The sequence below is a fragment of the Doryrhamphus excisus genome, chromosome 6, assembly GCF_030265055.1.
Source record: "Doryrhamphus excisus isolate RoL2022-K1 chromosome 6, RoL_Dexc_1.0, whole genome shotgun sequence".
NCBI lineage: Eukaryota > Metazoa > Chordata > Actinopteri > Syngnathiformes > Syngnathidae > Doryrhamphus > Doryrhamphus excisus.
In genome coordinates this window covers 16999003-17011463 of record NC_080471.1, presented here as the reverse complement: position 1 = coordinate 17011463, position 12461 = coordinate 16999003, and the positions used below count along the sequence as shown (strand labels likewise).

At 42.1% G+C, this 12461-nt stretch overlaps 3 protein-coding genes across 9 annotated transcripts in view; 1 reads left to right on the top strand and 2 right to left on the bottom strand.

Annotated features, from left to right (window-relative positions):
* sema7a (semaphorin 7A) overlaps positions 1 to 612 on the bottom strand; it is a 16874-nt gene extending 16262 nt beyond the window's left edge. The window contains exon 1 of one of the 3 annotated variants that reach the window (XM_058075038.1): positions 60 to 612. The gene's annotated coding sequence lies outside the window, so the exon portion shown is untranslated. The remainder of the gene's footprint in view (positions 1 to 59) is intronic. The other 2 variants (XM_058075036.1, XM_058075039.1) reach the window with 2 other exon arrangements.
* The window catches only part of neil1 (nei-like DNA glycosylase 1), a 3746-nt gene extending 1647 nt beyond the window's left edge, over positions 1 to 2099 (top strand). Inside the window, 6 exon segments of the mRNA XM_058075047.1 lie at positions 899 to 1167; positions 1281 to 1402; positions 1473 to 1500; positions 1578 to 1648; positions 1720 to 1924; positions 1998 to 2099. Of these exon segments, the coding sequence (XP_057931030.1) occupies positions 899 to 1167; positions 1281 to 1402; positions 1473 to 1500; positions 1578 to 1648; positions 1720 to 1924; positions 1998 to 2044 (742 nt within the window). The 3' untranslated portion in view covers positions 2045 to 2099.
* man2c1 (mannosidase, alpha, class 2C, member 1) lies at positions 2038 to 12461 on the bottom strand. 5 transcript variants are annotated; one of them, XM_058075027.1, is made up of 26 exons: positions 11602 to 12460; positions 11194 to 11319; positions 11006 to 11129; positions 10862 to 10932; positions 10418 to 10595; positions 10137 to 10326; positions 9605 to 9711; positions 9416 to 9526; positions 8594 to 8686; positions 8406 to 8522; positions 8247 to 8342; positions 8003 to 8148; positions 7651 to 7774; positions 7453 to 7574; positions 7286 to 7371; positions 4986 to 5126; positions 4828 to 4907; positions 4533 to 4627; positions 4338 to 4442; positions 4118 to 4274; positions 3758 to 3901; positions 3043 to 3152; positions 2892 to 2971; positions 2681 to 2823; positions 2509 to 2612; positions 2041 to 2428 (listed from the first exon to the last, which is right to left on the bottom strand). In XM_058075027.1, exons 1-26 carry the CDS (start codon positions 11700 to 11702, stop codon positions 2317 to 2319), a joined length of 3063 nt encoding a protein of 1020 aa, XP_057931010.1. In that variant the 5' UTR covers positions 11703 to 12460; the 3' UTR covers positions 2041 to 2316. The 5 variants fall into 5 exon arrangements, with proteins under 5 accessions (XP_057931009.1, XP_057931008.1, XP_057931010.1 ...); XM_058075026.1 differs by having other exon boundaries at positions 2038 to 2428; positions 4995 to 5126; positions 9416 to 9711; positions 11602 to 12461; XM_058075025.1 differs by having other exon boundaries at positions 2039 to 2428; positions 9416 to 9711; positions 11602 to 12461.

Here is a 12461-nt window from a genome sequence, read left to right as displayed (position 1 = left end):
CCATGTAGGCCGTTTCTGCCCAGTGTCTTTCTTATGGTGGAGTCATGATGAACACTGACCTTAACTGAGGCAAGCACGGCCTGCAGTTCTTTGGATGATGTGGGTTTTGTGTGACCTTTTGGATGAGTCGTCTCTGAGTCGTCATTTTGGTTGGCCAGCCAGTCCTGGGAAGGATCTTTTCGCCATAATATTACAATTTGTTTGAGCTGAAACATTGAAGTGTGACAAACATGGAAAAAAATGGCCTGGCTTCTAGGATTATTACTATCGTTACCGCTGTCGTTATCATTTTCGCTTATATCGTTAATAACTGTTAGACTAGTCAGATGTTGCTACTTGTTTGCACGCCTGTGTGCTTTGACTATGAGGGTCTATTCAGAATAGATGACAAGAGTGTCTACACCTACGTCTCCAAATAGACACGTTTATTCCTGTTAGCAACTAAATGGAATGGCTATATGGCTTTTGTTTTAGACATGCGTTGTGGTTACATGAACCATAATTATAACATATACTTCATTCACACTGCATTTTGTACGTGTTGACACTTAAAATATTCCAGTGTTACTTCGTTACAACAGCTGTGCCTAATATATGAAGTACTTAATACTTGCAATACTCAAGATTTTTGAGTCAAGATAAAGCAACCAAAAACCCTGCTACATAACAAGTGACCATTGAATGAAAATACATTCCCAAAATACTGCCCAAACTTTGTGATCTGATTGAGGAGACTGAAGGCATGTTTTTGCTCTCACAAGTTTCCCTTTCATGATGAATAATTCACCAATTCATCATCTCACATGCAGATGCTTTAACTGTCTTGCACTGTTTTCACACAAAATAACTGGAAAGACTGGAACTAAAGCGTGTGTGTGTGTGTCTCCGTGTCTTCCAGGTTAAACATCCCACCCTTTGTGCCTGCCCGGGCTGTGCTTGAAGGACTCGAGTCAGATGATGTGTGTGAAGACAAGAAGCCTGTGAAGAAGGGGATCCATAACAAAGAGGTGAACAAAGCAGATTATCAGAGTAGTGACATCTAACAGCGTCTCTGTGTTTGTCCTTGCCAGAAATCTGTGAAGGGATCTAAAAAGAACAGAGTGGAAGAGGAGACTGCAGACCTGCTCAGGCTGTGCCACACCGTTCCGCTGGAGGTGGTCAACTTAGGTGGGCTAAAATAATGCCACTGTCTGATTAAGTTCACTCGCTGTTAGGGTTTAAAGGTTACTCTTCAAGGGAAACAACAGGGCTTCTCTTATTAAGGCCTTTTCTTTCTGGAGGTGGGAAAGGCTACGATCCAGAGAAGATGGACTACTCTGACTTTCAGGCCTGGTTGCAGTGTTACTATGTGGATGGAATGAAGTCTATACGTGACCACAACGGCAGGACTATGTGGTTTAAAGTATGCAAACACATTTTTATTCCTAACATTTGTATCATTTATGTGCAAATACAAAATGATGTAATTTCAGGGGGATCCAGGTCCTATGGCTCCTAAAGGTAAACACGACCAAAAGGTATAGTGACCATACTAACCAGAGAAAGCTCAGTATACCTCCTCATTTCTCATACACTAGATTCAAAGTCACCAAAGGCCAAAAAAAGAACAAATAAAGATGCAGACCATGATTACACCCACAAGAAAAAGGTATATTACCCTCATGTTTTAAATAGACCACCAGCACATGCAACCCTAACCCCAATGTGTCTGTATTTAAGGTGTCTAGGAAACAGAACTCTGAAAGCACGGTAAAGAAAGAAGCGGTCAAAAAGCAAACAAAAGCAGCAAAGAAAGAAAGAAACGCACCTCAAGAAAAAGCCAGACCCAGAAGAGCTGTGAAATCCTCGGATGCAAACACACCTCAGCACCAAAAGAAATCAGCTGCACGCAGGAGGACTGAAAACAATGCAGAGCTAGCATCAGGTTTGATTAGAACAATTTCCACATTTTCTATATTAAAATATGGAAAGGTAAACTCACTTTCTGTTTGTTGCAGGCTTTCAGAGACGTAGTGGGAGATTGACAAGACAGAATGTCAAGTAAAAACATTGGGAAATGCATTTTTTTATTCCATATTTTTAAATAAAACCATTTTTACAAGTTCATACTTGGTCGTAGTTTCAATCACAGTACAGTGTTATTAGCTCAACCAACTAGCCTATACAGCTAATGCAGCGGGGTCCAAAGTGATGCCAATTTTCAAGCTACAGCTTTATTTGTGCAACTTCAGCCAAACCTTTCCTAAAGATGACCATTATAACCATAAAGATGATTTTGGAGGTGCCACTGTTAATCTACAAACATTGATTTACTGGTTAAAATGTAAGCAGCAGTGATCTGACTTGAAATGGGGTGAAGTCGAGCGTGATCCCATCGGCAGTCACACATGCTGGCTGAGTGGTGTCTATTTGCTCTAAAAGATCACAACTGAAACAGAAAATATCATTTTGATCACACTAGTAACATATACAGTATTGTATATATAAGATGACTTTTAGATGACTTACTTCCAGGCCTCCCTGATTGGAAGAGTTGTGCGGAGGGTTGCAGTCACACATCCGCCGTAAGCCTCGTACATTCTAACAATGAGGGCTCCCTTCCTGTCCTCCGCCTGGTGTAATAGATGCAAGCTTAGCAGACTCATTCATAATAAGCCACACTTAGTGTTCAGTGTGATACCTGTTTAACAGTCTCAAGGATGACAGCTGCAGGAGTAACGGAAAAGGCGCTCCACGGCGCCACGTCAAAGGAGCACTTGGTTAACCTTAGAGGGAAATTGAGATTGTATGCACACTGGATGACTTTGGCATCTTGGAAGGTTCCTGCAAAATGAAATGGTAAAAGTGAAGCTCTAAACAGCGAGGGAAGGAAAACTTAAAGGGTGACTAACCACTGTGTGGCATGACTGCATAGGTGAAATGGTGAGTTCCCATATCAGCATTGCCATCTGGAGCCTTTGGTGCCCTCAACCTGAGACAAAAAAAAGTATTCAAGTTCACTGCAACCTAGGTTATTAGTATCTGAGCTGCGCGTGTACTCACAGTGACAGCGTCATTGTGTTCTTAAAGACGGAATAACCGTATTTGCAGTCATTGAGCAGCGCCACTCCAAAATTGTGCTCTGACAAATCGGCCCACCTGTGACCCCATACCTGAGAAGAAAAGGAACATAGTACAAGATAGAAAGAGGGTAAAGCATCACCTGGGTTTACTTTTATTATGCTAGTTCTAGTCTTTTGCTATATGGACAAAAGGTTTGGTTGTGAAATAAAAATATTTGATAGAATCTTAATTCAAGAGTTCAAATCTATTTCTGAATACAGAGGCGGAAATTAAAAATGTGTTTATTTTAAACCCAAGTAATCGGTTATTAAACTAATCCCTCCAAATGTCTGATGGATGTAATATAATGATGGATTAACATTTATTGGCTTCCATTGCATGTTTATTTCTAACATATAACTTCACCACTTAATATGTGCATTGCCTTTTTGCCATGTCTCAAAAAAATGAGTATGCCAGCTACAAAGATGTCATACCGGTGGGCACATTCTCCCGTTAGGTTGCGTTTTTATAGATCACAGACATAGAAAACTGCGTACGCAACTTTTCAGCCTTGTTTTGTGTGTACACGGTATAGACTGTTATCGATGAGACAGGATGTCATTTTTCACTTCCTACAGATGCCCCAATACCTTTGTCCATATAGTGTATATGTGTAGAAGAGATAACATAGAACGTGTCGAGCTGAACGTACTTCAAATCTAGCCCAGTCCCATGATGTGTTCCTGTGTGTAGGTCTCTGCAGATGTCCAAACTGGATCTCATATGTTGCGTTGGTACTATGCACTCGCACTGGGAATTCAACCTTAAGAAACTTGTGCGACTCAGCCCAGTGCACCTGGCAACGGAGAATGTTGTCATTTCTATGTGACGCCACACTGATATGTAGTATTTACAAAAGGTGTTTTTAAAGGGGAACTGCACTTTTTGGGGGAAATTTTGCCCATGATTCACAATCATTTCGTGAAACATGAACGCATTTCTTTCCATTTTCTGTGCATTAACACAAGAAGAAAAAGCGCAGTTCCCCTTTAAGTCAGTCAAGAGAGCATACCTGCGTGTTGAACTTAATGAAAGGACACATGGCGTCCATCACGATCTCCTGCGTGACTGTACTCTTGTCACTGATCCTTAGCGTGAAGCTGACACTTCCTCTGAGCTCATGAGAAGACAGCACATGAGCAGGCTCCACCACCTCCAGCACAGGCCTCCTGTGGAAAGACCATCGTAACTACAGAATACGTAGGAATGGGTGCAATGGTAATGACTCTAACCTTGTCTGAAGATGGTAGTCCATTACATCCCATGCGTCCCAGTACAAAGGTATATCATCAAACAAGACAAACTGGTTACCAGAACAACCAAACGAAATTGCTTCCCTGAAACCAACAGTATGAAGAAATTGATGAGTAGCTAAAAAGGAATAATATTAAAAAATAAACAGTTGCTTCACTTTCAAACTGGAGTACCTGTTTGCAGTGATCAAATATAGCGACGCCATTGTGCCATCTTTATTCACAACTGTCCTTATGATACCATTTTCCATGAGGAAACTGCCATCATCCTGTAATAATACACAATGAATTAGTTGGAAATGTTCTCTCAACAAAGAAAAGTGCTGCAGGTTAAGCAGTTTCATCTTTAACTTTGACCTGAGCTACCTGTTGGCAACAAGACTTTGTTGGACACACATCGATAAGTTCTGCTTTACAAGAAACCTTTTTATGATGCATGTGGAGATTAACACTGTTGGGTTCAATGTACCTGAACGGTAATAGAGACTGGAGTCACGGGCTTTGTTTCTTGAATAAGAGACACGCCGATGCTGGGAACTTGCACCAGAGCTGTCGTGTAAAGGATAAAACAGAGCGTAAAACAGAGAATAACAACCACATCAGTGCAGTGGAAAAACATCCCCAAACCATGTTTACTGGGGCCATCTGGAATCTGGATGACTTCAAGGCGTTCCCAGGGCAGAGAGTTGAAAACACCTGTGGCATCGCCATTTGACACCAGAGCACGGAGGCTATCTTGCAGGAGTGCAGCACCGCTTCTAATGATATCTACAACACAGAATGAAGAGTGATATATTTTTTTAGGAAGATAGCATGCCATATACAGTGAAGAAAATAAGTATTTGAACACCCTGCTATTTTGCTATTTCTCCCACTTAGAAATCATGGAGGGGTCTGAAATTTTCATCGTAGGTGCATGTCCACTGTGAGAGAGATAAACTAAAAAGAAAAATCCAGAAATCACAATGCATGATTTTTTAACAATTTATTTGTGTGATACAGCTGCAAATAAGTATTTGAACACCTGAGAAAATGAATGTTAATATTTGGTACAGTAGCCTTTGTTTGCTATTACAGAGGTCAAACGTTTCCTGTAGTTTTTCACCAGGTTTGCACACACTGCAGGAGGGATCTTGGCCCACTCCTCCACACAGATCTTCTCTAGATCAGTCAGGTTTCTGGGCTGTCGCTGAGAAACACGGAGTTTGAGCTCCCTCCAAAGATTTTCGATTGGGTTCAGGTCTGGAGACTGGCTGGGCCATGCTAGAACCTTGATATGCTTCTTACGGAGCCACTCCTTGGTTTTCCTGGCTGTGTGCTTCGGGTCGTTGTCGTGTTGGAAGACCCAGCCATGACCCATCTTCAATGCTCTGACAGAGGGAAGGAGGTTGTTCCCCAAAATCTCACAATACACGGCCCCAGTCATCCTCTCTTTAATGCAGTGCACTCGTCCTGTCCCATGTGCAGAAAAACACCCCCAAAGCATGATGCTACCACCCCCATGCTTCACAGTAGGGATGGTGTTCTTCGGATTGTACTCTTCATTCTTCTTCCTCCAAACACGCTTATTGGAATTATGACCAAAAAGTTCTATTTTGGTCTCATCTGACCATAAAACTTTCTCCCATGACTCCTCTGTATCATCCAAATGGTCATATGCAAACTTAAGACGGGCCTTGACATGTGCTGGTTTAAGCAGGGGAACCTTTCGTGCCATGCATGATTTCACATCATGACGTCTTAGTGTATTACCTACAGTAACCTTGGAAACGGTGGTCCCAGCTCTTTTCAGGTCATTGACCAAGTCCTGTCGTGTAATTCTGGGCTGATTCCTCACCTTTCTTAGAATCATTGAGACCCCACGAGGTGATATCTTGCATGGGGCTCCACTCCGATTGAGATTGACCGTCATGTTTAGCTTCTTCCATTTTCTAATGATAGCTCCAACAGTGGACCTTTTTTCACCAAGCTGCTTGGTAATTGCTCCGTAGCCCTTTCCAGCCTTGTGGAGGTGTACAATTTTGTCTCTGGTGTCTTTGGACAGCTCTTTGGTCTTCGCCATGTTACAAGTTAAAGTCTTACTGATTGTATGGGGTGGACAGGTGTCTTTATGCAGCTAACGACCTCAAACAGGTGCATCTGATTCAGGATGATACATGGAGTGCAGGTGGACTTCTAATGGGCAGACTAACAGGTCTTTCAGGGTCAGAATTCTAGATGATACACAGGTGTTCAAATACTTATTTGCAGCTGTATCACACAAATAAATTGTTAAAAAATCATGCATTGTGATTTCTGGATTTTTCTTTTTAGTTTATCTCTCTCACAGTGGACATGCACCTACGATGAAAATTTCAGACCCCTCCATGGTTTCTAAGTGGGAGAAATAGCAAAATAGCAGGGTGTTCAAATACTTATTTTCTTCACTGTATTTTCATATAGAAGACTCTGCTTCATTTCATCATCTGCTGAGTCGCCCATTTCCTTAGCTTGTTTGTCAAACTGTACAGTTAAGTTTGTTTCATAACACTCTGAGTCTTGAGTCTCATCACAGGTGAATAAACAGTCTGCAGGATATCATCCATACAGCATACAGGTGAACCCGAAGGAAAACAACACTGTCAGCATGTATGTGATCATTATGTGTAATCAGGAAACAAATACCTCTGTTCTTTTTCGTAAATAGCACATTCTATAGCAACAAAACCTATGGTCTTGGTTTAAAAAAAATTAGGCTTTCCTCTTAAGACAAGCCAACCCAACTATACAAAAACAAAACATATCAACATGTTGCAAGTTCAAACTTGAAGCCCAAAGCCTCTCAGATAAACACCTGGTATTCTGTGCAGTTGAGTAATTAACTTCTTATTACATACTAACTGTGGAAATATGGCAGGTTTGATATGAATGGGCATAAAAAAACATACCTTCATAATACCTCAGTGCATCCTCTACAACCATTGCTATACATGTGCCTGGGATTACATCGTGGAACTGGTTTAGCAGCAGAAGTCTGCAATAGAATTGTAAGCACCTTAAATCTTGAAACAAAAGCCACTGTCTAGTCATTCAAGTTGACTCAGTGAACCCTGACCTCCAGAGTTCCCGCAGTCTCACTACAGGATACTGAAAGGTTGTGTCCCGACAAAGTGCCAAGCTGCTGGCCATCTCAACGTCATGTAGGAGTGTCTCACACTGGCGGTTCCCCTGCTTGATCTACAAAGCAGAAGATTTGAATGACTGCGTTGTGAAAAAGTTTTTATGATGGTGTATTATTCAAGTACACACCGACCTGCGCCTGCGTGGTGTACGTGCCATTGTGCAGCTCTAGAAAAAGTTCTCCTGCCCAAGTGCACAGCAGATCTGAGTCAGCCCAAAGTTGAGAGAAAAGCTTGTCAGGAGAGGACATCTGAACCCTAAAAGACAGACAGGAAGTATTCATAATATACACACGTAATAAAAAAAAACAATAATGATGACATCAGTGGAGGTGAATCATTTCCATTTGCAATGACGCAGCATGAGCGTGGTCAAGCTAACAAGCAAAAATCTCACATTGTAATTGACTTGCGACTAGTTTATGGATAGGAACGGGTTTGGTCTCCCATTGGTGGCGTGTAAATGTCCAGGAAAAAGGAACTGACTTGGGAAGCCCGTCTGTGTCCTGGACCCGCTTGAGTCTATCCAGCATCAACTGCGTTGGACCGCCGCCACCATCACCAAAACCAAACAACATGGCGCTGTGGTTGGCTCTGCCTTTGTCATGATTCTGTTTTACAGTTTTTACAAGCTGTAGGCAGAACAGGAACACTCGTAACTTTGTAAGCTTTGGGTGCTTTGTAAATATTTTCTTCTCAGACTAAACAAGAAGATACCATACACACTCACGTCTTCAACCTTGCCTTCCATGCCGTAGGAATTTCCTGGTGGGAAGTGAGTCAAAACCTTGGAGCCATCGAGGCCTTCCCAAAAAAATGTATTATGCTGTAAGAAAGAGACTTTTTTAAAGAAAAAGTTTTTTTAAACATTATATCCACAAATCCTTACAGGGAATGTGTTCACAAGGTTCCAGCTGAGTTTCTGTGTCAAGAAATTGGAAATTCCGCAACCCTTCATTATCTGTGGGAGTTGGGCCGAGTAGCCGAAGGTATCTGGAAGCCAAAACTAAATAAAACAGAAAAGTCATACAAACAGGCAAATGTGTGCGTCAAATGTTGGAGATGTAAACTCCCAACCTCTTTGCACCTCATCCCAAATTCTTGCTCAAAAAAACGTTGGCCTTCCAGGAACTGCCTGACCATGGACTCTCCTGAGGGCAGATTGCCATCCTGACAGACAAGAACCAATAAGCACAAACAGTATTTGGTTGATGCTCAAAAATACCAAACATCTCACAAATGTAGTTCCAAATGGATAAATAAAGTTCTTAAGTATAAGGGTGGCAGTGGCTCAAGAGGTAGAGCAGGTTGTTCAGAAACTTCTGGTTCAAACCCAGTTTTCTCATGCCACTCAATGCTGTAGTGTCCTTGGGAAAGACACTTCACCCACCTTTCCCCCAATGGTGCCCACACTAGCGCATAAATGTGAATGAATGTTTGGCGGTGGTCGGAGAGGCCGTTGCCGCAAATTGGCAACCACATTTCTGTCAGTCTACCCATAGGTAGCTGTGTCTACAGATGTAGTTTACCACAACCAGAGGGGGACTATGGAGTGAATGAATAGTGTGTGTTTCACTGAGAAGCGCTTTGTGTATCCTGAAAGGCGCTATATAAATCAAATCCATATTGTTATTATTATCAAAGGGGATCTATTATGATTTTTCCACGTTTCTGACCTATAAATGTTGTATTATTGTATCTTAGAATGTTGTATTCTCATATTAAACCATGCCAAAGTTTCAGATAATGAGGTTTAGGTGGTACAGATTCACGAAGATCTACAGAGCTTTCTGTGCGGGAGTCCACAACTCAATACAAAAGGCTGAAAAATGAGTATAATAGCTATCATTCAAAAATGAATTATATTTTATGAATTTCCAAAAAAAATCAGGCTTTCACCATCTCCACCCATGTCCCACCGACTGGGATGAACTGGCCTGTCTTGACGTAATGTTGAATCTCTGAGAAGAGTCCCGGGTACCAGCACTTCACCCATTCAAACTGCTGGGCCTGGGAGGACAGCAAATGGAATAATTCTTTGGATTGGCACACACTCTGTATTGAACTCTGTCTGGACCGAGCAACTACCTGAGAACATGTAAACATAAAGTCTGGGTTCTTTTCCATGAGACGGATCACCGTCACCCAACTCCGAGCACACTTGCGAATAGTTTCTTCATAAGGCCACAGCCAAGCTAGAAGAATACACACAAAATAAGAATTCAGTAATCAGTGACCACAACATTAAATATACACCAGTACAACACAATGTCATTCATGTTGTGGCTAATGCGTTTATAATAGCCAATTTAAGGATTCATACTATAGCACTTCTGGAGCTCCTCAGTATGATTACTAACATGTCTGACAAGGCATTGGAAATCTTGATCTACACAAATATGGAATGGGAATCTGTTTTTTGTTCTCTCATTAAAGCAATAATAACAAGAATACTGTTGCTCCTGAATTACGGCTGATTACCTACAATGTTTGACTATAAGTTTCACCTGATCCATAAATCATATACCAATATGACCTTTCACTGCAGCTATCGGACACTGCAATTTCAGATGTAGATAGCATCGTTATTCAATTCACAAATGTGATAAAAATGTGAGACCTGAGTCAATGTGACAGTGACCCATGGCATGGACGGTGTGCTGACTTTGTCCATTATGCTGGCTGAAGAACGTGTGAGCCAGACTGTGTGCTTTGGAGAAAGACCTGGGATCAGTGGGGTCGCACACGTTCACCATTTCATTCACAGTGAACAGCGCCTGATAGCTACGCTGCTCACCCTCGCCAAGTTCCTAAAATGGAAGTAAGAAGAACAGAGGCGGTTAGCCTTTCCTTTTGGATGAATTCCCTTCATTAAAGACAGATTGTTTTCTAGAAGTGTACCTTGACAATGTCAATCAGCATCTCGAAATCAGTCATCAGCTCCCTGACATCCCGGTTGAACACCACAAGCTCCGCCTTCTGCACGGAAAACTTCTTGTTCGGGTCTGGACCTGCGATCATTGACCCATGACCGGCTCCAAAGAGTCCATTACAGGCCATCTCCACAAAGATGGTCATGCTAAAGGAACATAAGAACCATAGAAACAAACAACCATTGACACAGATAGAAAATTTGCCATTTTTAAGAGTCTCTGGTGAACCTAACATGCATGTTTTTTGGCGTGTTGGAAGAAACTCAGGAAGTCCACACAGAGGAGTCTAACACAGATTTAAACCCAGATCCACCTGGCTGAGGCAGACGCTCTAAACACATGAACCACTTTGAGAATGATGACTTTATGTGGTTTGTTATTTTTGCACAATAAAAAAACATTGCTGACAGACCTGAGCGGTTCCTCTTCTGTGAGAGAGTCAGAGAGAATGTAACTCATCTTTTCACCTTCTTTAGTCAAACCCTAGATAAATCAGCAACACAGGAAACTCGCTTGAAGTGCTTCATAACACAAATCTAATTCTATCTATTTTTACCTGAACCGGCTGTCCATCCCTCCAAACCATTGCCTCTCCATCACTTTCCCACAGAACATGAACCTCTTTACCTCTCCAGCACTCTGGGATTTTTAGAGTTGCTTTAAACCAACAGGTCCACCACCTAAAAAGAGCAATGTCTTACTAAAAACACAGCGAGGGTGACTAAACGTAACAAAAATACTCACGTTGGCCCAAAGGTATCGCCTACTTTGTAGGGTGTGAAGGTCTGAGTTTGTGCTTCCTTCAGTGGCATCCGTTTGGGGGACATGAATGAGCTGAGGGAGTCCAATGGGGAGGATTCTCCATACAGCCTACATGAGAAGATAATAAAGCACTGTAGTGAAGCAAAGCAACACATTTGTAATGGTCTATCGGTACAGAAATGTGAATTTTATTACATCTTAGACGTTAATTAAATCGATTACCAACATTAGCGTGACTATGTTATATTAAATTGCATGTATCGTAATACTGCATCTTAATGGTCCACATTCTATTCATAATTGAGCTTTTATTCAACCTAAATATAAACGCCAATATGTCATATGGCTGGAAGCAGTCAACCAGTGAGCAGCTCATTCAAAGCAAAGTACCGTCCACGCAGGTTGCAGTCTGTGAAGTAAACATCAGAAATGAACTTCTCGGCTCTTTCCAAGAGTGTACGCCTGTTCTTCAACACGGGTTGGTGATACATAGCAAAATGCGCAACGTGGAAACGTTAGCAAAAACTCGGCGGTGCACAAAATGACTCTAAGGCCAGAAGTGACGAAAAGCTACAACAATCTTTCAGTCGTTCTACTACCGGAAGTACAAATCGGGTTATGTTTTAAAAATTTGGCCAGTAGATGTCAGTGTTGTACAGGGACTGGAGGGAGTTCAGACAACTGTACTTACCAAGGAGTCTCTAGTTAAAGTAGGTGTGTTATGGGTGTTATGTGTTGCCATGGAGAGATATGTTCCGGGGTTGGGAAGGAAAAGGAGTGACGGACAGGAAGTGACGGAAGAAAAACGAATGTTGTTGGGAGTTAGTTGTGGCGTAGTTTAGCCGTTTGTAGCCGTTTGAATAGACAGTAGCAATAATAGCCTTGTAATCGTTGCTTTTTGGACCTTAATAAAAAAAACTGGTGTTCCGCCTATCTGGTCTGGTGTTTGACTGAGCGCTGAGTCTTATAATTCATCGACGCCGCATCGAGTGAGCGTGTCCACTCCTGCAATACGTCAACGTCGCCGCCATAGTGGATGTGTCAAAGCTACGCTGTAAATGAACACCAGTTTTAACCCGAGACTCCTTGCTAGCACAGTGTTCTTAGCTCCCTCCAGTCCCTGTAGAGCACTTCCAACACGTTGGGGTACAGCCCGGTGGTAGTCGATACTGCGCCTATCTATGGGTGCCAATGCCCACTTGGCATCCACTTCCGTTTTATGCCTGTCACTATGCAATACGTGTCAAACG